The sequence below is a fragment of the Leptopilina boulardi genome, unplaced genomic scaffold, assembly GCF_019393585.1.
Source record: "Leptopilina boulardi isolate dan_hultmark-lab unplaced genomic scaffold, ZJU_Lbou_2.1 LbouV2_208, whole genome shotgun sequence".
Lineage (NCBI taxonomy): Eukaryota > Metazoa > Arthropoda > Insecta > Hymenoptera > Figitidae > Leptopilina > Leptopilina boulardi.
The window spans coordinates 2,429,275-2,455,556 of NW_026137761.1; the positions used below are offsets into that span (position 1 = coordinate 2,429,275).

The window sequence follows — 26,282 nt, forward strand, 5'->3', positions numbered from 1 at the left end:
GTTTATCTAATTTAGCAAAAAGAAACTGATGAGAATGTTAGGAATGTTTAAATTCAATTCCCGCTGCCTGTACTAGTCTAGTGATTTTTTTGTTTTCACTAGTGTTTTTCACTAACAGCCATTAAATGACGGACCAATCAGTACTCTAGAATTGATGATTTTTCATTTTCAGCAAACTTTCTGCATTGCCCTTGTTGTCAGTGTTTCGTTTATCGTGGTTCAAGCATTGCTGCAGCCGAGTAGCTGGAGTTAGCTGAGTGTGAGAACAACATCAAAAGGTGCATTATTATTTTTCAAATTTATTATTTTGTGTGTTGAATTTGTGATGTGTGACAAGTGCAACCATTTTTAAAAACGCGCCAACTACGCCTTCATTTATTACTCGAAAAGTGGCAATTGTTAATAGTTTTCGTGGATTTCTAGTTATTGGTGAAAATTCTCATTATTTAATACATTTCACTTATAGTTATCCTAGTATTTAATTCTTTATTATTTCAGAAAATGAAGAGAGTTTAAATCCCCCAATTTTATTGTAATATATATTTTCTATATACTTGAGACTATATTGTAATATTTTTGCTATAACACTTTTCCAAAAGAATAATTTGCAATGAATGTCATTCGTTTTCTATATTACATACATTACATACACATGGATTTTTCCACTAACACATGCAATAAGAACTTCGAAGTGATTTGACTTCCTTTTATTTTTCGTACTCTTTTTAGCATCTAACTTTCTCTCTTGGTCTCAATTAATCATGCTGTATTCTCTTTGTTAACCTAACATTTTATGCGTTGATTTATTATTCAGTTTATTTATATAGGAATTTTATATTTGAGAAAACTATTTATTTTCTTGTTTCAACATTGGTCATTGACCCTTGCAATTATCGTAATTAAAAAATCAACTTTCACAATGGTTTAGACAATGCTCAGTGAGTTGTATTTAAATATAAATTCCAAAATGCAATTCACTGACCGAAGGTCAGTGTTATGTATATTTGTCATCAAAAAGGGCGCCACTCTTTCTTTTTGCTGGTTATTTTTAAGTTCCTACAACGTAGTTTACTGAAATTTCACCTCTCTTTATTAAAATTAGCAATTTTCGAGAATAATTCAGATTCAATTTGATTTAGAATCAAGGTGAAGTCTTTGACTATAGTCTTCAATCTAAGTTTATGTTTCTTTGTTCAAAAACTTTTTAAAATATTTTTGGGCACTTTCCCAAAGTAGCACATGTGCTTTTGTGTCAATGAGTTAAAGGGTTTTATTTGCTTGTTTTTCTTTCTACAACTAACCAATAAATATGATTTTTGTATGATAAAAAAATTTTCTTTTCAACATTTATGGCATACAATAAATATATTTTACTGCTTTCTCCTTTTAAAAATCAGTAAATAGTTTCGTACCATTTAGACATAGATATACAATTAGAAAGAAAGAATAAAAAAAATGTTTATAAAAGAGAAAGTTATAATGTAGAATTTACATTTAAGTATACACTAAACTTGAGTATTCAAACTTAAGATCTTTCGTTGTTTTGACACTGAAAACAAAAAGAATTAAAGATAATTATATATATATACATATATACTAAGCGGCCTAAGGAAAGCCGGCGTAACCAAGAGTCCAAAAGCTGGTGTTTTTCTAACCATTACATAAATCTTTCACATATTTTTTACTTAGTTTTGTTTTCATTATTTTTTGTCTTCCAAATACTCAATCTTTTAAATGATTTTAATTTTTTAAAGAATCATAAATTATTATTATTATTATTAGCTAAATCTTTATAAATAAAAAAAACGTGTTTCTATTTTTTATTAATTTTTTAAATAATATGTGATAAAACTTTTGGTTACTACAACAGTAATAATAACAACCTTGTCTACCGCATCTGAAATTCCTGGAAAATTTTTGTAAATAAAGAATAAAAATTTTATGTTAACATATTATCTATTTTTGAGATCATTAATCATAATATTATGGCATAATTTTTTTAATAAAATTAATGAATGAATGGAAGAACGAGGTTAATAATACGTTCCATTAACAAAGTCAGTATTCATATATGAAAATTAAAGTAAAAATTAATTTTCGATAATAATAATAATTTAATTATCCCAAATATCCGACGATTAATATTGACCGTTTAGACTGTAAACCTCGGTTATTTTATAAGTATTTTGAATGCAAAATAAAATTACGATAAAATTAATATCAATTTGTCAATAATTTGGTATAATAACAATATTATTTTAAAATAAATATACTGTTATAAATAATTTTTTTCTTATTTAATTTTATTGCATTAACTAATCAAGAAAACTAAAAATAATCTTTCAATTCAAATTTTACTTAATTCGAGATCATCAGCTTTGTCCATCCAATAAAAATTGATTTTTATAAAAAAAAATTTACTTCATAATATTGATGATGAACGCAGAAAATGTTCAAGTTATATACTTATATTTAATGGATTCGTTCTTAATAAATATTTAAGAACAAAGGAGATGAAAGCGCGCGTGGGGTTGTGTTTTCTTAAAACATTTAGTCAAGTTTTAATGAAATAAAACTTTTATTTCATCTTTATTTCGTCTTTTACTCGCATATAATATATATATATATATATATATATATATATATATATATATATATATAATATTAAGCATATTTTGAATAAATTTTTATAGACAAAATAATGGCGACAACACAAATGCGAGCTCGAAGTGTTAAAAAACTTGAGAAGCCACGGCCGCTAAAGCTGGCTCAGCGTCAATCGACCCAATCGACCGTCGACAATCGGCGGAATAATCATCCGACAAGTATGTTTTATTCATTTATATAATATTCGTAAATAACTTACACTTTGGTAATATTGTATAATTAATTTATATTCTTTTGTTCTTTCTTAAAAGGTTTCGTTTCCATTTTTGTTTCCTAAATGAAATAAAAGCAGTTTTTCGTTACAAAGATATAATTTTAAATTTAATTGGCTTTCTAAATATTATTCGGTAAAACATACTTTATGTAAATAAATAATGTCACAGCTTCCAAGATATCTTGAAATACAAAGTTATTATAATATTAACACTGAAAACTAATTGTTTCTTAGTTGAAATTTTTTTATTTAATTAATTTAAAATAATCTTTTTTTTTATTGTAGGTAAAAACTAAAAAGTTTTAACCTTTTGATGAAAAAAATAATACTTAGTTATTTTAAATAGTCGAAAGATGGCTTTGCTTCTCTTATTTCTTATGTCTTTTGTTTTTTTTTCCTTTAACATGGACAAAACTTAAGACGTAAAAGAATTGCACACATTTTTTATACATATTATCTTTTGAAAAAATATATGCAATAAGAAATTTAGACATTAAAATTCGTTTAAAAGAAAAACTTTTTACAAAATATTATGATATCCAGACCAAAAAAAGGTAATTTTTTTATAAAGTTTTTTTTTTTTTTGAAAATTTTGAATAAGTGACAGTTGCAAAGAATGTGAATTAATTACTAATTTTATTTCATTAAATAATTTTTTCTTTTTTCTATTAATATGAACACGTTTTTAATACTCATTTTTTTAATTTTTAAATAGTTGAGGACAGTTTGTCCTTAATCGACAATGTAACCATGCAGTTAAGCAATGGTTACCACGATGAAATGTTGCAACCAAAAGTGATTTTAATGTGTAATCACGTGAAGCTGTATTCTTCGCAGCTGGAAACTATTTACAAAGGTATGTTCAAAATCAACAGGTATAAAATAATACTTTTTGTGGAAAAATCTTTTTGTTTCTTATTTCATCTTCAAACTAATATCGCCTTTTTATTTATTAATTTAAAAAAAAAAATTTTGACAATTTATTTAAGTAAAACATTGAAATTTGTAACATTTAAATGAATTAAATAAAATATAAAAAAAATTTATAAATTTTAAATAGTAGCATTATTAATAATATTAAGCAATTAATATTCAGTTTATTTTAATAGTGTTAAATATATGAGGTAGATAAAAAAATAGTGTTTCAGCTCTTGGAAAATATATATTTTTAAATTCCCCGAAAATGATCTGTCCCTGTATTCATGAGTGGTTCAGAATCAAGTGTCAGAATCTCTGACAAATATAAAAGGCTCATTTCAAAAACGAAAAATTATTTTCTAAAGTTGTTGAATTTTATTTTATGTTTAATATTTCAGAATTTAGTTTAATATTATTGTTAATTGTTATCTGCATATTGATTTTGTTAAATTATTATGATCATTGATATTATTATTTTTTTTACCTTAAACAAACTTTATTGGGTAATTTAATTCTTTTTAATGCTATTTATTCTTTAGCTGGTTAAAAAATTTAATTTAAATGATTTATGGTTTGTTTTTCTTTAAAAAAAAATTATTTTTTTTTCAAGGGCACAGGGATTTATGGTTGGGTTTTTCTCGGGTTGCAATACGACCCTCTCAAATTTATGATCACAAAATCCCCACAGAGTGTGGGTCTGATTTGACGTTTGTTTTTTTTTAAATTGATCTTGGGGTCAATTTCAAATACTTGAGAAAACTAAGTACAATAAAGATTATTTCGGTTTAAACAGCCATTCGAATATCATATGTTTTGGATTATTTATTTTATATGAGATGAAAATATAAATTTTTATTTTAGTTAAAGAAATACGAGGTTTGCCATAAATTTAAATAAAAAGAATGAAAAGAATAATATACGATAGAAAAAACATATAAAATAATTGGAATAATAATGTAATTGTGCAAAAAAAAACTAATAAATAAACTATTTTCTAAATAATTAAGGCCATGTCGGGTAGTGTTTTTATTTAGCTTCATTGAATAAACAAAAAAGAATTTTTCGTAAAGTTGAAGACTATCGTAAAGAGCATGGAAATACGTATTTAACAATGACAGGAATATTCAGTTGAATGAATTCTTTATGACATAATTTTTTATAATTTTTTAAAAAGACTAAAAATTGACATCATCAAAGTTGTACGGGTAAGTCGGGAAGTGGACCAAACTTGATAGTAGATTTTTAATGAATATCAGTTACATCACGTTACATTTAAACAAAATTCTTGTGCATAACAAAAAATGAAACCTCAGCGAATACAGCGAATACAACGAATATACTTACTTACCTTAGTTTTAACTTCAGTAATATTTATAAAATGAATAAAAAATTTGAATAGCAAAAAAACTTTTTAAATATTTAAAAACAAATGATTTACACAAAAATTGAACTAATTCGTGAACTTACGTCTATGACTTATGAGAAAGTATGTTACTGTCAGTGAGCAATCAATTAAATAAAATTTGTAAAAATTTATTAATGTTTTTTAGATCAGCTTGACAGAGCCTTTGTAGTAATAAGGAACGCCAGTCACGATGGAAGATTAGATTTGACAACAAGAGTTCACTTGCTGGAACTTATCGAACTCAGAGCCAAACAATGGCACTATTCCGACTCATCGGATGGTTATTCTACGCAAAAATTTACATATTTAGATAATGTAAGCTTTAAAAAAGTAACTTGTTTACAAAATATATATTGTGATATTATAAAACGTACTTGATTTAGTCAATTAAAAAATGATTTTAAAAAAAATGTTATTTTAGCACCATCATAACGAAGCTAGAAGTCCAGAAACTCCAACATTGCTGACAATGCCACTTCCGTCGCCTTCAACTCCAGTTTTGAGACCAGGTGAGGTGATTAAGAACAGCGGAAAATTTGCGAAACCAACGCGGATTCCTGGCAAAAATTATTGCAAGGATGAAGTTATTATTCGTAACAGTGATTCAGGAAAAGGTAATGAACATTAATGTGTATAAACATGATTTTTAAGTTACAACAAAGAGATATTATTTTTGCTTAAATTTCTTTTTGTTTGTAAAAAGCCATGATTTTGTTGAACTTTTGCACAAATATTTAATTTCATATACATCAGGCCTCGGATTATACGACTTTTTCGACTTATTTTAATAAAATGCGACTTCTTTGACTTTTTTTTTTACATTTTTTTAAAAAAAATTTTAAACAAAATACGATTCTTTAGTATAATATGATGCAGATCGTCTTCAGATCCTCTTTATTTCAATTATTTAACAAATTTTTAACTAGAACTCTTCACTGAATTAATTATTTTTAATAATTTTAATGAAATTCTTTACAAATACAATTTAATAATTGTTTATAATTTTAAAAAAAATTATCAAATAAAATTACCAAAAATTTTTAATTCAAAATCACTTGAAATTTAATTATTTGCAAAAATTTAAATTATTTTTAATGATTTTTATAATATTCTTCGAAAATTCAATTACTTTTAAAAAATCTTATCTAAAATTATTTGATAAATTATTTTTAGTTATGTAAAATTTAATTATTGTCTGAAAATTAACAAAATCTTTTGAAAGTCAATTATTTCTAAAAAATTTCAACTTTAACTCTTCCAAAATTATTTTTTTTAATTATCTGTAAAACTTTATTAAGTATTGCCTGGCATTTTTTTGACCATCAAAACTAAAAACTATGACAAAATTTTTAAATCGAATAAATTGCTTAAATTAGACTTGAAAAATTATAAAAATGGAACTTTAAGGAATTTTTTTAGAAATTTGTCCTACTTAAATAAAATTTTGAAAATTTGTCTTACAGTTAGTTCGATTATGAAATATTAGAAATAAATTTTTTTGTTATTTTTTTTATAGAATTATTCTTATTACAGAATTAATAAAATGAATTTAAATCTAATAACATTAGTTATTTAAAGTAAAATATTCATTAACCAATTGAATTTTGTTAAAATAAAAAAAAAATCGACTAAAACGACTATTTTTGTGCCTTAAAGTCGATCTGAGGCCTGTATACATACATGTACAATTTTTGTGTAAGAATTTTAAAAAATTGTTTGTACAAAAAAAAAACAGTGATGGGAATAAAAGGGCGACGAGTTCACATGATCGAAGAACTCAGCGAGACCATCATCTCCTTCCAGCGAGGTAAAAGAAAGAGAGTGCAAACAGCTTTGCAGCATTTAATCATGCATTCGGAAGCATTAATTGAATGTTGCTCATTTGTTTTTCACATTTACTTTTTTAGGAAATTCATCAATTTCCATTTGAATTTGATGAAAAGATTAATAAAATTAATTTCCTTTAATTCGACTATTTTTACATAAAAAAAATGTACGACTACATATTTTTAATAATCACGTAACATTTGAATTATCTATAATTATCGAAAATAATCCATTAATTTGAAAAAAGAGAGAAATTAACAAAAACAATTTCTTGACATTAACAACTTGATGTGTGGTCCTTTTACAGAATCTTTCAGCTGCGGACTTCTAGCATTCGCTTCTTTTCCCCTATACAATGATTGATTAAAATTCTAAGCATGTAACACAATATAAAATCTGCACAGAAATGTTCATTCTGAATTACCATATAATATTAAACTAATCGCTCGCAATTTTTCTTTTTTTTTACTAGTTTATTAACATATTGATTCTATGATGTAACAAATTTGTTTTATTTTTTTGTCTACATTGAATAATTACAATATTTATGTAATATTTTTTTACAGTGAACCCTGGAGCGAAAGAAAGACTTGTCCAAATCACGGGAACTTCAGAGGACAAGATACAGTAAGTGGATAATGTTCGATTATTATTACTATTTTGAAATTATATTTTAAAAAAAAACCTCTTTAATAATATTAAAATACTATTGTTATATAGAGTATTGTTATTTTCAGTTATGCGAAGGATTTAATTAAAAACACGATACAACGAAATGCGTCACCCGTACGACTTGATCAAGGTGGAGGAGAAAAAAGCGGGATAGGCGATTCAAGTTCATCATTGAACAGCAGTGCGTCTGATGAAAGCAGCAGACTGCAAAGTTCACGTTCTCGTCTTGCCCACAGCTTTTCCACCAACGACGCCAGTATTGGCGAATATAAATTAACGGTTATTGTCGGTAACCAATCTTTGAAAATTTCTGGCTGTGATTACAACCTCGTTAAGGTAAAAACAGGCATATTTTTTTAATTATAATGCTTGCTTTTTATTTTTTTAAATTAAAGAGCAATATGTTTGTAATTATAGGCCGCGAAACAAATTCTCGAAGATCTTTTATCTGGAGACGGAGAGCAATCCAATAGCGGAGTTGAATTTTTCAGTCTTGAAGAAGAGGCTGCATTCTCTCCTAATAATCAGTCCACTCCGCAGATTTATTCAAACGTCAAACCTCAACTTTCAGGCAGAGAATTAAGTCTGGAAAGTAATGCTACTTCTGAAAATGAGGAAACTTATAAAGCTCGTACTACAAATTCGGAACCCGTGAAAATGAAGCCGAAGAAAAATGGTAATTTATTTTATTATTATTAGTTGCAGGCCTCTAATCAAGTACATAAATTAATGAAAAGTTTTTCATTTTTAAACTGGTATGTAAAAAACGTCTCATTCAAAAATAGGTTTCTCAAAATTATTCTAAACTTAGTTTTTTCTTTTATTTATTAATAATGGTTCATAATTTTCACTCTCTTAGAACTTTTAAGTATATATTATTTCATTTATAGATTTGAAATGAAAAATTTATAATAATAAAAGCTAGAAATTTCGGTAAGTAAATTACGTAATTTTTAATGTCGAAGACGGTTCGAGGCCTGTAGTTGTTAATAGTAGAATTATTTTGCTTCTAATTTAAAAACATTGTCTAAAATATAGCAAATACAAAATAGTCTCAAAAATGATATTTTCTTAAAAGAAATTAAAATTACTTTTAGCATCAAGGGAATTATCGTACGAATTTTTAATGATGTGCTCCGAAGGGCCCTATGCCAAGAGGGCTCCTGCAGATTGGGCTCGAATTCAAAAGGAGTGTCCCAACATCATACGCAAGGTATTTGACAGGAATGATAATTATATTTCGCACAACATGGTTGCCATGAATAATAACAAAATTGTTGAGCCTAAGGCTAGTTACTTCATTGACGCCGAAAATAACAAACATCCACTATACAAGTTTACTTACTTACTTTAAAAAACTTTTTACCATTCTCTGAAAAAAATCATTTAAAAAAAAACGAAACTATTAATGCTAATAACGGCTATGAACTAAAATTTCATAGTGAAAGTTTCACTAATTTTGTTTTTTTTTCCGGTTTGAGGAATTACTTGTTTAAAACTTTCTTTGTTGTTCAAAGAGATTTATTATTTAGAGAATTAACTTTATTGTTGTTCTTAAAAGTATGTATAAGCTTTTATAACCATGTTAAGACTCTTATAATATTCGACTGATGCCAAAATAGTATTCAACACTTGAATATTTGAATCTCTATATAGATATAACTAAAATTCGTTTATTTAAACCAAAAAAAAAAAAAAAAAAAAAATAGGTTGTGAAGAATTTATAAAAAGAGATAACTATCCTACATAAGTATTATAAAAAGTGTATCTCATGTTAACAGTATTACATGATAGTAGATCTATTTTGTATTATGTTTCATATACTCTATTAGAATATTAAGATATATATATATATCTACTCACAACCAAAGAGTTTAACAGAAATGCTCGTTTTTCTAAAATTCATGACACAACTTGTATGACTCTTTTTTCATATATAATAATTTAACCGTGCATTTCACCGTGAATTTTTTTTTTCATAATGTAATAACATTGTAAAATTAATTCATTTAGATTTTTCCGTTAAAAATCTTTCTTTCTGTATATTTTTTTTAACTGACACATATCGACTGTTCAACTAATTGTTTTTTGTTAAATTAACAAACATTGAAGTAATGTTGAAGTAATGTTGAGTTTTTCTTTCATTTTTTATGCTTAAAAATTAACGAGAAAACAGTATCAAAAATATAACAATCCAAACAATGTTAACAAATTTAATATTATAAGAAAAACTCTGAAAGTGAATGTTTATCTTTTGTATAGTTTATGTTAAATCATAAAAGTTGATCATCAGAATAAACTGTATTCAAATTTTCATTGCAAGCATTTAATAAACGCATTATTGACATGTTGCACGTTTTTGCTTAAATTCATATATATAAGATATTTTTCTGAGAAAACAGTCTCCCCAAATTTAAAGTTACTGGATTGGTCTAATACTTTGGTAAATATTGTTGTTCTATATAAAAGTAACAAATCCCTTCAATATTGGTTCATCTAAAATAAACTATAGAATGTAGTCAATAAGGTTATTCGAAGGGTTTTTATGTACTTTTCAATATCAAAAAAAGTTTTTTCAACACAAAATGTTTAATCCCATTTTTTCAAAATTAACACTTATTTTTTTATTTTTAAACCCTTTCCCCCTTGAAAAATGTTGTTGTTCTTTGATTTCATTAGAACGTTGAGACATTATCTAATAAACTATTTAAATATAAAAATGAAACAACAATGGGTTTGCGAGAAAATGTAAAAAGAAAAACAATTTTTGCTCTGTTTTTCACATTTTTTCTTTAACTTATTGTTGTTCCATTTTTAAATTTAAATATTTTGTTGGAAAAAAAATCTTAGTTTTTTAATGAAAATAACATAATTTTTTAAGAGGGACTTGTTACTCTCATATAGAACAAAAATTTACCAAAATATTAAACTAATTCAATAACTTTAAATTTGGATTGGCGTTTTTCTCAGGGAATACCTCATGTATATATATTTAAATCTGCATTTTTATTTTTGTTTTAAAAGCTAACAAATTTAAGATTTTTTTGAATTATTCAAATATATATATTTTTTCCGTCACATTTCCAAATTTAAATGGTCAGATTATAAAAAATTATTATTAGTACCTTTAATAAAAACAATAGTTTTTTTTTATTAAACTATAAAAACAGAATATAATTAAAATAATTATTAAAATGGAATTATTTAATGAGTGTGCGTGTCTACTTTAAATTTCGAATATGATAATAAATTATCCTTTAAATCCTAATAATTTCATATTTTTATTAACAAATTAAAGTCTTGCATAAATTTTTGTTTGTTCAGAAAAAAATGTTAAAAAATAACTATTTAAACATTAGACTTACATTATATTTATTTTAATTTTAATTAATTTATATTTTTTAATTTATTTAATTTGTTTATATTTTATTATAAACACAAATTAAATCATTAATAACAAATTTAAGTAAAAAATAAATCGATGAAAGAGTCAATTTATTATGTTTCGCTCAAAATCATTGTCGATTAATTTTAAAAAATAATGGTACTTTGCAAGAATGGTTTTTGTAAAATATGAATTTAAAGTGAAAGATTTGCCAAAGACTACTTTTTAAGTCAGGAGAAAATATTTCTAAATGTAATTAGATTGAGAAGTGTAATTACATGCATAAAAAAATTGTTGATATACTTATGTTCAGAATAATAAAATTTATTATTTTTTTAACGACTATAATTCTGTATTCTTGGAACATTCAGAATCATTTTGTGCAAATTATCACAACTTTTTTAAAATTAGTCGGTAAAAATTTTATGTAAAATATAATGAACTGAATCATAAAGATGAAGATTAGTGGTAATGAAAAAAATTAGTTATAAGTTTGTTTGAATGAAGTTTGCACTAATTTACTAGATTTTAAGACTTTATGTTGTTTTGAAAGAGCTTTTAATAATCAGCACTGCGATTGACAATCTTCTTATTTGTCGTTTAAAGCACACGTCTAGGGCTATTTAAAAGGTAAGACATTCAAATTTTTCCTTCCTTTCCTCGTAACTCTAGGCAATTTTTTTTTTTTTTTTTTTTTTTTTTAATGAAAATCACACTTTCTCTTATCATTTAATTAATTTTCTTTATTGTATTTTCCATACATTTTCACTGCACTTAACTTAATTCAAGGAATAAAACAAAATATAATACTTTTTCTTTTTGACTTTTTTTTAATACATATGGCCTAATTCACAAAACCAAACGATTTAATATTTTAAATATAGTAGTGAAATTTTCAAAATTATATGCACATAGAAATAAATATATTTATGAGTAATATAAAATCGAATGGTTTTGTGGATTCGTCTCAATAAAAAAATATGAAATTTTAGGGAATTAAATTAATTTTAATTTTTAATTTAATTTTTTTAGGCACCGATTCGCTGGTTCGAACCGGAGACTTATAAGGCAAAAGTAGCTGCTGCTGGCCTTGTTACAATACTACCTGCTGGTGAAGCAGACAACGATCCTGAATAAAAATATTAAGGAAGACTTAGAAATTTTATCGGATTACAACCGTTTATAACATTGATAAATGTTTTTCTTTGGACAAACAAAATGTAAGTCTTTATACAATCTTATTGAGATTAATTTTATCATCATTTGTTGATGAGTTCAGAAATGTTCTTTGAGAATACAATTGACGTGTAGGCCAAACATAATTATATTGTAAATTATAATAATGATCGAATTATTTTAATATAATTGTCAAAATGTACGTTTTTTTAATTTATATTTTTATTCAATGTATTTATTTATTTATTTATTTCTTCTTCATTATTATTTTTTATTTATATTCTATTTATTAATTTATTTGTCCATAACTTTATTTTATTGTTTTGCATTTTTAGTTTTCTTATAAATGGCTTACTCGTCCTAATTATTTTTTATTTTCTGTAAATGGGACATTACTTCAGAATTGTCTCAAGTAAAAAAGAAAAGTTTTCGAAATTTTGAGATTTATATTTTATTTTGCTTAGGGCAGTACAAGAATAATACCCCAAATGCAAATATATATATAAATATTTTTGACCAGTCGGATTTTTCTATTTTTTAATATTTTGATATAAATATCGTTGTGAAATTTTAATTTGTTAAATTATAAAATTATTGTCCTGTTAATGAGTTAATAAAAATAAATTTTGTAAAAATAAATTTGAGTAAAATATCAATCAATAATTGTTAAAATTTTAATTGTGCGATTTTTTATTATCATTATTATTTGTTATTCTGTAGGTGTTGAGTTTATTTTTTGATAATGTCTAACTTCTTAGGAGATTAAAGAATTAGTCAGATTCTAAGAAATAATAAAAAAAAAATATGCAACTATCATTGAAAATAGAGAGCTCACAAAACTGAATCTAATCCTTCATAAACAGTAACTGCTTTAACTGTCATTTTAGTATCAACATAATAGTATGTACTTCGAAAAAAAGAAAATAATCCCGCATAATCAGATAAAAATTGTGCATTAGTTAATGATAAAGGTATTTTTTATAAAAACTCACATTTACCGCAATTTTAGAATTAAAAATGTAACTGAACATTAAAAAGAATCATAAAAATGACATAGGTCAATATGTAATTATTATATATATTACCATAATGTTTAGAATAAATAATTTTTACGAGAAAAAAGACGTTATGAAAAAAAAGAAAATGTTTAAAATACTAATATCATGGAACTTAAGTGCTTTTAAACTTAAAAACTAATAATTATTTTATAGTCAAAAAATAAAGTTAAATTAAAATTTTTACTTAAAATACTTGTTTAGAGTTTAAGTGTAATGAAACTAAAGTAAATTGAGTTTAATTATTTAAGTTTACTTAAAACTTATTTATATTAAAAAATTGTTAAAACATTTATTTTTAATACATGATTTTAACTAAGTGCATAAAAAGCTTGAAACTCCACTTCGAGTGAAATTATTGAATTTTTTCAAGTTGTCGAATAATTATTCGAATACTTGAACTTGACTTGATTTTTTGAGCTTTTTCTTGCACACTCTCAATATTAACATAATTTCAGTAGCAAAATTCTGTGAAAAGCACTCATCCGTGATTTAGTATTCACATAGTCTAGTCTGATTATCTAATTTTAAATAAAGAACTAAACCAAATTAATTAAATGTATGATAAATCTATAAGTTATTTTATGTTTTATATGATAGACGAATTTTATAAGTTTGTCTTTTGAATGATTGTTTACAGATTTTTGTAATTAAATTCTCATAGTAATATTTAAGGATTAATTGTATTAATTTCGAGATTAAAAATTAAATCAGGTGTAGGTAATTGTTTCGAATGAAAAGAAAATTGTTAGAAATTTTTTTTACTGTAATTCTGTTAAAAAATAAAAATCTTATTGAATCGTACTTGAAATGATTGCATATTCACCTTATTTATTTATATATTTATACTTTAAAATAATAAATAAAATGAATGTTTGCTTATTGGCTCTAAAAAACTAGGACAACATTTTTCTGAATAAACACATTTATTATTTTTGTAATGTACAGAAGTGGCGATGTTTCAAACACATAGTCATGCAAGTTTTGACGTTTTGTGCAAGTTTTGCTATATTATTCATATATAAAGTAATAATTTCTTAAATGTTTGATAAAAATAAAAAAAACCCTACAATCTGTTGTTTATACTTATTAATACTAATATCAGAAACTAGAGCTCTGTTTACAGACACATGCAGTCGTTTTCTTGCTATTTAATGATATACTGTGTCTATCCACTCAATTTCATTGGTTTACATAATTATCGACGTATGTATTTTCATTTTTTCAAATTTATTTCTTAAGGTATATTAAAATATAGAGTGCTTTTTCCCAATATTTTTTTTACACATTTAAATCAAACGCACTGTGATGATGGGGTTTGAAAATCGTCATATTTCTATATGCAATATAAATTAAGTTACAACCTTTTTATTTTGTTAATCAAAAATGATAAACATTTACGCATCGAATTAAATAAATTTCTTATACCGATATATAATATATCATTTCTGATTCGATCAAAGCGTGTACAATAGTAAAATGTAAAAAAGAATTTTTTTTTAAATAACCAAAAATCATTGTATAAATCAAAAAAATTGCTAAAATTCTTATAAATCCCTAATGCTTGTTTAACTAGTTTACGTGTTTTTCCATTCAATAATTTCAATAATAATTATATATTTATTAGAATCACATTGCCTACTTTTTAATTATTATGTGTTATAATTTATATATAACTAAGTCTTGCTTCTTATCATGCCATGTCCTCAGCCTTTTAAAAGTAGACGACATAAAATTGTTTTCACAATACTGAGAATGCAAATGCAATTCGCAATAGCGAAATAGACTGAGCGTTCGGCAGTTTCAATTAAAAAATTGTATTTATATTTTATCAAAATAATTACTCTCGCACTGATGATTTTATATTCATAATTGCACTTTTTGGGACTCGTGCATCTCCAAATGAGCTACTGTCTTTTTTCTCATTTGACAAGTCAGCTGCTTTTTTTTAGAAAGAAATGTTGACATTAGTAAAAAAAATAAAATAAAATTACGGCTTCAATTTCTTTTTAACCCTTTGTGAAAAAAGGGAACTAGTTTCTTTATTATTTTTTTTGATAAGCGGAGCCGTTTTGAAAAAAATACAAAACGACTCTGCTGGTTTATTATTTACCATTTCTTAAATAATTAAATAATACATATGAGAGATTCTTTTTCAATCGCCCCAGCCCAAAAAGTCAATGTTCTGGGATTGGCTTCATACTTTGGTAAATTGTTCTCCTATATGATAGTAATAAATCCCTAAAATATAAACTAATTAAAAAAATATTTGTAGAAAGTAGAGGGGGTTGAAGTTTTGACGTTAAGGGTAACATTGTCATTTTCAAATCCGTTTAACTATGACAAAAGTTAATGGATTTTAATTTATCTATAATGAATTTTATTGCATTTTTCACGTACTTTTCAAAAATGTATACGAAATTTAAAAAAAAAAAATTTTAACCCCTTTTTTTTCAAAATCAACCCTTATTTTTCGATTTTCACCCCTTCGGGTATTTTTTTTTTTTTTTTTTTTATTTTCATTGGAAAGCTGAGGTTTTTTCCCATGAGCTATGTAAATATAAAAATGGGACAACAATAATTTTGTGAGTAACAGAATATTAAAGTAGGCGGTGCCGATAAGGGGTGTACCTGGAGATCATCTTTGAGGATTTAGATAGGCACCGCCTAATTTAATATTATGTTTCTCACAAAATTATTGTTGTCCCATTTTCATATTTACATAACTCATGGGAAAAAACCTCAGCTTTCCAATGAAAATAAAAAAAAAACAAAAAAAAATTCCCGAAGGGGTGAAAATCGAAAAATAAGGGTTGATTTTGAAAAAAAAGGGGTCAAAAAATTTTTTTTTTAAATTTTGTATACATTTTTGAAAAGTACGTGAAAAATGCAATAAAATTCATTATAGATAAATTAAAATCCATTAACTTTTGTCATAGTTATACAGATTTGAAAATGACAATGTTACCCTTAACGGCACCCTTATCGGCACCGCCTACTTTAATATTCTGTTTCTCACAAAATTATTGTTGTCCCATTTTCATATTTACATAGATCATCGGAAAAAACCTCAGCTTTCCAATGAAAATAAAAAAAAAAAAAAAAAAAATACCCGAAGGGGTGAAAATCGAAAAATAAGGGTTGATTTTGAAAAAAAAGGGGTTAAAAATTTTTTTTTTTAAATTTCGTATACATTTTTGAAAAGTACGTGAAAAATGCAATAAAATTCATTATAGATAAATTAAAATCCATTAACTTTTGTCATAGTTAAACGGATTTGAAAATGACAATGTTACCCTTAACGTCAAAACTTCAACCCCCTCTACTTTCTACAAATATGTTTTTAATGAGTTTATATTTTAGGGATTTATTACTATCATATAGGACAACAATTTACCAAAGTATGAAGCCAATCCCAGAACATTGACTTTTTGGGCTGGGGCGATTGAAAAAGAATCTCTCATATTCATTATGTATGCGGGTACAAATGTTCGTTCATTAATTACGTACGTTATTTAATAATAACTACTAGTCGCATATAAATAATCGATAGAAGAGTTCGGTGTAAGTTTTAGAGTAATGATTCTAGGCAACATACAGACTTTAAAATAAGCGTCTGTGTTTTCACATTTTTCACCGTTCCTATAAATGTCTTGATGAATTAAAAAAATTTCTTTATAAAGATAAAACTTGGTTCCATTTTTAAGCAAGTGAAAACACAGACATTCAGATATATTCACATTTGCATGTCATTTTTATTGCATAATGAGCATGATGTACGAAGTGTCATACATTTAAAATTTCAAAACAAACTATAAATCTACAGAATATGCTTTTATGAAAATGACATTCAAGTTGCAAACAAATGTGACACTTTTGTGTGTTTCTAATCTAATGTAACTTAAGTTATTGTAATATTAGAATTTACTAGTAAAGAGAAACTTCCTTTGTGTGAATAACCGTAATATTCAGATTTACATAAAAAAAAAAGTTTTACAAATGATTCGCTTATTTTTCCTAACATGTAAGTGTTCACATATCTATAAGACAAAATAGCATATATTGTAAAATTACAAAGATGATTCTACGACTTGTGTTTGTTTCTTTCAAGTTTCAATGAAAAATCTATAAGTCTTTTCTTTTAAGTTTTTTTTTCCTTTGCTTTCTATTTACACTATTTTCTTTTAGTTGACACACACAAGAAATTTCTAGCTACTTGACTATTTTTTGCCTCCATTTTCTCATTTCTAACTGAAATCACTGATGTAAAGTTGACGCAAAAAGTTCATCAATATTAAATCACCATTTTACATATTACACTCGGACGATTCAATCACTGCTCCGTGAATGAATACTTTACAATGAAAATAGTTATACGCACTAATTACATCACTAGGGGCTTTCAATTAAAAAAAATTGATACAGCACACATTGTTTTTTTTCTTTTCTGTTAAATATTTCTTACAATCACGCGGCTATTGTCCTGATCATAAAAAGGATAATCATTACTTTACAAGTTTCCGCGATTTAAGGAAAATTTACTAAACAAAGATTCAGACTCATCTCAATGATTAAAACAATTAAAAGACGAATTCAGCTCCTGCCATGTCTATAGCCCATCGGAATTTATCTCTTTGAGTTTTGTTGTATATCTTTTCAATTGGGACGTCATATTTTTTACACCTGAAAAATAGATTTGTTATAGATTCACTACAATATAGAAGTGAGAAATTATACTATTTATTCAAGAGTAAACATAATTAATTAATTAATTAGTATGTCATTCAAATAATTTACTAACCATGCCACTGAGATTCGAGGATCCAAGTAATTCAATTTACTTGTGCCCAAAGCAATTTCTTTGTTTTCTTCTTTATCAGTAGCTTGCACTTCCAATTTTGTCAACTGCTCTTTCAATCGTTCCAACGTTTTCTTTTTCTTGTCAAATATACTAAAATTCATATAATTAAAAAATTATTAAAATCAGTTCCTTGTATTCATAACATATGTATTACGTTTTATAATTTAAAATTAAAATTAAAAAAAAAAAAGAATTTTAAAACAAATGAGATTACCAATATTATATATTATTATTACATTTATAGGGACAGTTGGGGTAAATGGGGACGAGAGGTTTTGGAGCTATTTACAGTTTTAAAATTAAATTCAACGTCAATATTTTAACCTCAGATCACCTGCAAGAGGTTTTGAGTATTGTCAAGCTTTTATCTTGACAATTGGTAGCAAGATAAAAAAAGTTATCGCTCAATGCATAAAAACTTGAAAATCAATGTCAAACAGTTTCAGTATTTTGTCAAGCATGTCAAAGAAAACAGACTTCAAAATCATACCAAATTTTTTTCTTATTCCTTATGACTCTTATAACAGAAATTCACTTGAATTTTTGATTTTCATTAATTTGGTTAATAATGACAAACTGTCCCCATTTACCCGGAGTTTTCAAATTTTTGGTGACAGCTTGTCATTATTAACCAAATTAATGAAAATCAAAAATTCAAGTGAATTTCTGTTATGGGAGTCATAAGGAATAAGAAAAAAATTTGGTATGATTTTTAAGTCTGTTTTTTTCAAATGCGAGACAAAATACTGAAATAAAAAAAAAATTTCAATTGGTTCAACTATTATATATCTACTACAAATTTTTTTCAAGTTTTTTCATCCCTTAATACAGTAATATACTTAGGGAAACTTTTTTCTTAAAACTTTCTTAGAAACTATGCTGTCTCCATCTACCCCAAATTTTATGAAATTTTCTAAATTTTGGGGTACATGGGGACAGTCAGTTTCATGCGTTTAAAGCTTATCTAAATTTTTTTCTCCTGCATAAAATTAATCCTGGGAACGTAAATAACAACTTAAAAAAAATAAACTCGCAAATATTACCCTATTTTATTATTTTTATTATATTATGGAAATTATATGAAAAACACCTAACCGAAGATTATTGATTAATAATTAATTTTTTAGTTAGATATAATTATAAGAAAATTTGAATTTTGAATGTTTTTTTCAATTTGTCATTTTCTCCAGAACTAATTTATTTTTATAATTTTCTTGGGCAAAACTAAATCGTTATTTTATGTAGAATTCAAATTATAAAATCGAATAATTACAATAATAAATTTTTTTTATTAAATTCTCATGTAACTATAAAATTTATATATTTAACTACTTTTTGCACATTAACGATAATTAAAATTTTTTGAATTACTCAATTTTCTACTATCATAATAGAGGGAAAGATTATCTTTAATTTTGACAAAGTTTCAGTTTCTTTTAAATCAAATCAATTTCAAGGTGCCTCGACTATTATCCAAATATAAAGAACCTTTTTATTTTTAATGCAACAATTTGTTTCTACTGTATCATATAAACCTAATGTTTTCAAAAGTGAAATCTGATTCAGATACGTTCAATTCATCTTAGTCAATTGACTTATTTGCGAACCTTTTACGGTTTAGTATTGTGAACGTATTGACTATTTCAAAATTAAAAAATTATTTTAAAAAAAGTGCTATTTTTAAGAGAATTAGTTTTTAATTCTTATACAACTACTTTTGTATCCCAAAAACTAGAAAATTAGGAAATATAAATTTATTTGGGGTGATACTGAATTTGAAAAATTGGAAATTTTTAAAAATTATGCCTTCTTGTGTTCTTTTATTTTTTAAAATCAAGGTTTAAGTAGCTAAAGCAGAATTTTTATTGGTTAATCGAAAGTTTAAACTCTGGTAGGTATGTGAAACTGTCCCTTAATTAGTAAAATAAATGAAAAAAAAAAAAAAAATAAACAAAAAATGAAGTGATCTCTATGTGTTCATGCATTCCAAATAAACATATTAAGGTTCAACTTGGCAGCGTTTTTGTATAATATTAATTGTATTCTTGTCACTTACACTTTCTCCTTGACTGATCCATTCTTCGCGTCACGTTTGGCGTCTTTCACTTGAATTTCCGCTTCAGAAATGGCTTCCCTCTTAGCGTCAATTTTTGCTTTAAGATTCTCCATCGACTTAGCGTGCGTTTTTGGAACGGAACGTTGATGGTTACACAATATCGCGACTGCTCGATTTGCTCTGTTATAAGCAAGAATCTTCTCAGCTACCGAATCATCGGGATTGGTCAATTTGTCTAACTGCTGTTGCAAAGTCCAAGAAGCATTATATGTCCTGAAGCATTTAGCAGTAAGGCCTTCCATAAGTTCGTTCAAATGTTTATTCATCACTGTCGTTGTCAAACGATCGAATAAATCATCGCCTGGAGATTTATTTTCCATGAACAACTGAAGATTTTTAAAAACTCGCTTCTCCACTGGAACTTCGTTGTAATATCTTATAGAATCTTTACCTGTAAACGAAATATTGTTTTAAAAAAGAAGTGAGGAAAATAAAATTAAATGAATTGAAAACTTTATAAAGAACAAACCTAAAAAGTCGAACACAACAACATAATCTTTTCCGTCCTTTTGTTCTTCTAACTTAATGTGCTCAACTCTCAAAGAACAACAACCGACAGTGTCTGCTTGATCTTCGTCCTTTTCGTTACCAGCTCTCAAGGCGAGTTTATCAATAAAGTACAAAGCGACGGCTCTCTGTCTAATTCTCATTTCCTTGCTCTTCCAGTCTTCTCGATATTCGTCACGAATTTTGTCTATTGATTTTGCTAATTTTCTTGCTGTCTCATATTTCTGCCAATCTTTCTCTCCCTTCAATTTACTCGAAGGATTCAACATGACATATTTAACTTGGCCTTGTACATTTTCAGTCCAAGATGCCAACCAGGTGACATTTGGATCATGTCTCACTTCCTTCCACTTGTGTCCCGACGGCGGTTTCGGAATATACGAGTCTTTAGAACAGTTAATGAGTACGTCTTCAGGTTGAACTCTTCTCTTCAATTTACCCATTTTAGGATGTTCACCACGACCTCTAAAAAGACTCGGTGGTTCTATTCGGAAATTACCTATTTTCTCTTTATGTCCATCAATAGTACAGAAACCATATTCATTTTGCACTTCCTCATTTTGTTCTTTGATCTTTTTCTTTTCTTCTTTTGTCATTGCCTTGCGTTCTTCACTCTTCTGTATAAAATGAGCATGAATTTCTCTAAAATTACATTTCGAAAGATCTGTGATTTTTGATCTCTCGTGATCAGTCATAACATCACGCCAATCTTTAAAGAAATTATCATTGAATGCCTTCTTTGCGGTATAATCATGTTCCAACATACGAGCGTAAAAAGTCGCTACTTCTTCAGTTTCTTCACTTAATTTCATTTCCTTGCCATTATAATAAAATTTCACACTCGAAGGCAGTGGTTCGTATAATGGTGCGAATAGTGGTCCTTTATGCTCCAAGAACTTCCATTTAGTTCCGTCGTCTTTCTTCTCTTCTTCCCACCTTTAAAATTCAATTCACTTTTATTCAAATGTACATTAACTGACCGGATAATTAATAATAACATTACATGATTCATTACAGTAATTCATCTTATAGCAAGTTCGCGACTTTCGGAGCTGGTAATAAATTTTTAATAATAAAAAAATTAAATTATTTGATTTTAAAAACAATTTTTTTAAAAATCTATGTCCCTAATTTCTCAATGTATTTAATTATTGAAAATAAATAATAAAATAGGAAACTGAAAAATTCAATTCTTATAGGTTAGGTTAACATAACCTACTTTCTGTAATATTGATTTCGTAAAGAAATTTATTATAATTATCTATTGTCACGAAATTTATCAAATTAAATTCTTTACTAAACAAAGTATACAAATTATCACTAAAATATGTATTTTTAATAAACTAATAAATAAATAAATTCAATTTGTTTTAAGAACATAACCTCATAAATGATTCAAGCTTATATTCCTTTAAAGATTTAGTTGCCATAAATTGTCGAAGAAATGGAAATTGCAACATACTTTTGGAAAAAATTCGACTAAACTTTGGTAAAATTACAATCATAATGTTCAAGTAAAAAAAAGGTATAACCAAAGAAAAAAAATCGCATTTATCTGATCGTGGTTGTTCACTAGTCTCCTAAAGGAAACGAGGTCATTCACATTCACGCACTGAAAATTTAGCGGGAAAATATAAATCTTAGTATCTTACCACTTCCAGACATTCTGCTCTTCTTCTTCTTTCTTTTTCTTTCTCGGACTGGGAGTATTTGTTTCATTTTTCACAGCCTTCGCAGGTTTTTGAGCCTTCTGTTTCTTCTTCTTGGGTTTCTGAAAGAAATCAAGGTTTCATTAATTCTCTTCTTTTTAATAGATTTTTTTTCTCACGCTGATTACAAAGCAAAGAAAAATTGTTAAATTTTTAGACAAGCAGTGTTGAAACATAAAAAAAAATTCAAAGATTTCGATTATTATAGATGCAAATAAATAATAATATACCTCATCTTCTTCATAATCCGATTCTTCGTAGTCAGAATCCTTCTTTTTCTTCTTTTTGCTCTTGGCAACTTCTTTCTTGGGCTTCTTACGAGCAGATAGTGGGATTTCTTCTTCTTCATCAGAGGATTCTACCTTTCTTTTAACGCTCGGGGACGGTTTCTTTCGTGACGACTGTAAAATATTATTTTCACATTATTTCGAAACACAATTGTAAAAAAAAGATTTCCTATTTGTCTTCAGTGATGAATATTTAATTTTATCATCAAATTACAAACCAATATGGAGTGATGATATGTGAAAGGATAACGTTCTTCATTTCTAGAAGAATCGAAAATTTATAGAATTCCCTTGCATAATTTTCAAATAGAACTAATAATTTAAAAAAGAAACCAATTCATACTTTACACTGATTTCCATTAGATAATGTTTACAGATAAATATGTACTTTGAAATTTAATACTTGTAAATTTAGTTGCCAAAAATGCAAGCGAATAAATAATAATACAAAAACTATTTTTAAGTTGATAAAAACAAATTGAAGTACATCAAAAGAGAAAAACAAATGAGTTAAGACTTTGAAAAAGTAAAAAAAGCATGTAATTCTTAAACAATAATCACTTTATAGGTATTTAAAGTATCCTAATAATAAAATATTATTTACCAATGGCATATCCTCGTCCGAATCTTCAGTTTTTTCCACAGTAGTGTTGTGAAGTTGAGAAAGTCTGGTATCATTGCCAGAATCATCATCGTCATCATCATCATCATTCCCTTTAAACTTCTCGTCTTTTTCGTCATCATCCTCTTCTTTAATATAAAGAGGTCGTTCCTCTCCACTGTCATCATCATCCATATCTTGCTGCGACATATCTTCTTGTTGAGAAATTGGTTCCTAAAATAATTTTTCACATGAATACAAAAAAATTGGACTTTTAAATAATTATTTAAATTACAACAGTTTTACTTCAGTATACCTTTTTGACATCATTATAGTTATTGGTTAAAGGTTCATCTTTCACTTCAATTTTAGTCTCAACTTCCATTTCTTCTTTAATTTTAGGTTCTTCCTTTATCTTTTCCTTTTTGTCCTTGTCATCTCGATGTTTAGCTAAAAGGAAAAAATGCGCAATTATTAACTTTGTATCAGATCAATGCAAAATTTTTATTGTTAAATAATAATACCATTTTTTTTAACTTCAAAATATTGTTTTACAAAGAGACATTTTATTTATTGTATGAAATATCCAAATTTGTTCATGAATATTAATGACTTTTTCACCAACAGAATTTAAAATGGAAAAAATATTGCAAAACAGTTTTAAAAAATAAAGAAAAAAAAACATTAAATGTTTCTGTCTTTGAAATTTTTGATCTTAATTAAAAATTAATTATTGAAGGTAAGTTTTATCTCCAAAAAATATACTATTAGTAAAATTTTTCTAAAATTGTTTTTATAATTGAGCTGCCGGATCAAAGAAGGGCACATAACTAATGTAATTCAAATGGGTTATATGCCCTTCTTTGATTTCTATAATTTTATAGCATTTCTCCAAAATTGCCTTCAGATAATATATCTGTAAAACCTTACATTTCTCTTTATCATGCCTATGACGATCCTTGTCATGACGATGTTTATCCTTGTCAGATCGATGTTTATCAGAGGATGAATGAGAACTCGAATGTTTTTTGTCTTTATCTTTATCCCTGCTCTTGTCTTTATCCCGAGACGATGAGGACGAACTCTTGTGCCTGTCCTTATCCTTACTCGAAGAGCTAGAACTCTTTTCTTTATCTTTGTCTTTACTCGAGCTACTTTTGTCCTTTGAGCTGGAACTATGCCTGTCCTTGTCTTTCGAGCTAGAACTAGACTTGTGATGATGGTCCTTATCCTTGTCCTTAGATCTTTCCTTATCCTTGTCTTTGCTGGAGCTGTTGCTGCTCTTGTGCTCTTTATCCTTGCTCGAGGAGGAGCTGCTCTTCTTATCCTTATCCTTATCCCTGCTGCTACTGCTACTTCCATGTTTATCCTTGTCTTTAGAAGACCTTGAACTATGTTTATCCTTGTCCTTATGACGGTCCTTATCTCTATGCTCACTTTTATGACTTCTTTCTTTATCCTTGCTTCTATCTTTATCTCTATGCTCCGATTTATGGGATCGTTCTTTATCCCTGTCCTTGTGATCAGACTTGTGCTCCTTCTTTCGATCATATCCATTCGACATCCCATTCAAATGACCGTCTAAAAGAATATAAATAATGTTATTCAGATCTTCTGAAAAACTAAACATTTTACGTAATCCAATAATTAAAAAAATATATTAAATATAATATACAAAATAAGAGAAATTGTAAAATCTTGAAAGATTCTAAACTCTGATAAATACAGACAGTACGTTTTTATGAAAAAAATGTTAAATAACTTAATTAAAATTACAGTTCAAACACAGTTTGAATTAAAACAAATAAGATATTTAAAATTCAATGCAGAGAATATTTAATGTAATAAAAGAATATTTTACAAAACATTTTTTTTTTACTGTGGGAAAATTCAAAAATTAAAGTTTTAAAGTAACACGTTTAATGAATAAACTCATAAGAATTTTCGTCTTAAAAAAAAGATACATAACAAGATCCCGTTTGAGTTGCAATTTATAAAATAAAAGATCAGTGATCTGCATTTTAAAATTGGAATATTTTTAATCTCTGCACATTTAATTTAAAGTAAAAGAAAACTATACGTTTATAGAAAGTCGAGAAACGATAGGATTAAAGCAAACACGTGTACTAATGAAATAAGTTGATGCACTTTCTGAATTTAATGCATAATCACATCGGTACAAGAAACGTGCTTCCACTTGCTAAATATTGCAAAGATTTTCTTACCTCCATGATTTTCTATTACGCTGCTGTTCTCCTTGCATACTTTTTCCTGAAACAAATAAAATGCTTGCATTTAGAATCAATTTAATGCTTATATATAAACATTCTGAACGATGCTGAATATTAAATTGCAAGCTGATTGTTGGCATCGTAAGAGTTCGTAGGGACTTAGCCGCAGACGCCATTTTGGGACTTAGAAAATTTTCGCGTCCCTACACGAGTAAAACATCAAGAGAAAAGCGAGGAAATAATGGAATTTCAAGAAATTCTGAGCACCTACGCGAATGCAGCTCGTTGAATAAAAAAGAAATGAATACTTACCGATTCGAGAGTTTGCTGAGATAATGGTTGAACGAGCTCCATTTCTCATGTATGCTCGAGGGTGATAGACTCTGGCACAGAAAGCAAGAGTTTCAAACTCACTTCAGTGGCTTGAAGACTGAAAACGAACTTAACGAACGAGTGTTAAGTTGGAGTCGCCAACAGTAGGTTTAAAGATGCTAAGTGCCGAAACTGCGCGACTGCGCAAGCGTCGATTCACTCCTCCCACTGCCCAGGTACGTCTCTAAATAATCAAGGTGCCTCGCTCCTTTTCAACGAGGACAATGACTCCAAGTTTATTTTGTTTCAACTTCTCAAATTTCAACTATCAAGAGATTG

The 26,282-nt window shown here is 26.6% G+C and overlaps 2 protein-coding genes across 7 annotated transcripts; one reads left to right on the plus strand and one right to left on the minus strand.

The window, feature by feature from the left end:
- The first annotated feature begins 129 nt into the window (after nucleotides 1-129).
- Nucleotides 130-14,123, plus strand: LOC127278568 (eukaryotic translation initiation factor 4E-binding protein Mextli). 5 transcript variants are annotated; one of them, XM_051300348.1, is made up of 12 exons: nucleotides 130-278; nucleotides 2,694-2,825; nucleotides 3,597-3,737; nucleotides 5,350-5,519; nucleotides 5,626-5,818; nucleotides 6,940-7,011; nucleotides 7,598-7,658; nucleotides 7,769-8,039; nucleotides 8,121-8,379; nucleotides 8,801-8,916; nucleotides 11,695-11,718; nucleotides 12,121-14,123. In XM_051300348.1, the coding sequence occupies exons 2-11, from the start codon at nucleotides 2,702-2,704 to the stop codon at nucleotides 11,713-11,715; spliced, it is 1,428 nt and encodes a 475-aa protein (XP_051156305.1). In that variant the 5' UTR covers nucleotides 130-278; nucleotides 2,694-2,701; the 3' UTR covers nucleotides 11,716-11,718; nucleotides 12,121-14,123. The 5 variants fall into 5 exon arrangements, with proteins under 5 accessions (XP_051156305.1, XP_051156303.1, XP_051156302.1 ...); XM_051300346.1 differs by lacking the exon at nucleotides 11,695-11,718; XM_051300345.1 differs by lacking the exons at nucleotides 11,695-11,718; nucleotides 12,121-14,123 and having other exon boundaries at nucleotides 8,801-10,019.
- LOC127278567 (DNA topoisomerase 1) lies at nucleotides 13,611-26,115 on the minus strand. 2 transcript variants are annotated; one of them, XM_051300343.1, is made up of 11 exons: nucleotides 25,944-26,115; nucleotides 25,626-25,671; nucleotides 24,331-24,981; nucleotides 23,717-23,850; nucleotides 23,404-23,634; nucleotides 22,743-22,913; nucleotides 22,456-22,574; nucleotides 20,766-21,739; nucleotides 20,237-20,687; nucleotides 18,121-18,270; nucleotides 13,611-18,002 (listed from the first exon to the last, which is right to left on the minus strand). In XM_051300343.1, exons 1-11 carry the CDS (start codon nucleotides 25,983-25,985, stop codon nucleotides 17,900-17,902), a joined length of 3,072 nt encoding a protein of 1,023 aa, XP_051156300.1. In that variant the 5' UTR covers nucleotides 25,986-26,115; the 3' UTR covers nucleotides 13,611-17,899. The 2 variants fall into 2 exon arrangements, with proteins under 2 accessions (XP_051156300.1, XP_051156301.1); XM_051300344.1 differs by lacking the exons at nucleotides 22,456-22,574; nucleotides 22,743-22,913; nucleotides 23,404-23,634; ... (2 more) ...; nucleotides 25,626-25,671; nucleotides 25,944-26,115 and adding an exon at nucleotides 22,187-22,367.
- Nucleotides 26,116-26,282: the final 167 nt, after the last annotated feature.

What these genes read in the sequence shown, in the direction of transcription:
- LOC127278567 (XM_051300343.1), bottom strand. Translation starts at nt 25,985, where the DNA reads ATGGAGCTCGTTCAACCATTATCTCAGCAAACTCTCGAATCG. An exon ending in CGGACGAGGATATGCCATTG is followed by an intron (nt 22,914 to 23,403) that starts GTAAATAATATT and finishes AATATTTTACAG; the next exon opens with TCGTCACGAAAGAAACCGTC. An exon ending in CGGATTATGAAGAAGATGAG is followed by an intron (nt 22,575 to 22,742) that starts GTATATTATTAT and finishes GATTTCTTTCAG; the next exon opens with AAACCCAAGAAGAAGAAACA.
- LOC127278568 (XM_051300345.1), top strand. Translation starts at nt 2,702, where the DNA reads ATGGCGACAACACAAATGCGAGCTCGAAGTGTTAAAAAACTTGAGAAG. An exon ending in GCGGAATAATCATCCGACAA is followed by an intron (nt 2,826 to 3,596) that starts GTATGTTTTATT and finishes ATTTTTAAATAG; the next exon opens with TTGAGGACAGTTTGTCCTTA. An exon ending in TAACAGTGATTCAGGAAAAG is followed by an intron (nt 5,819 to 6,939) that starts GTAATGAACATT and finishes AAAAAAAAACAG; the next exon opens with TGATGGGAATAAAAGGGCGA.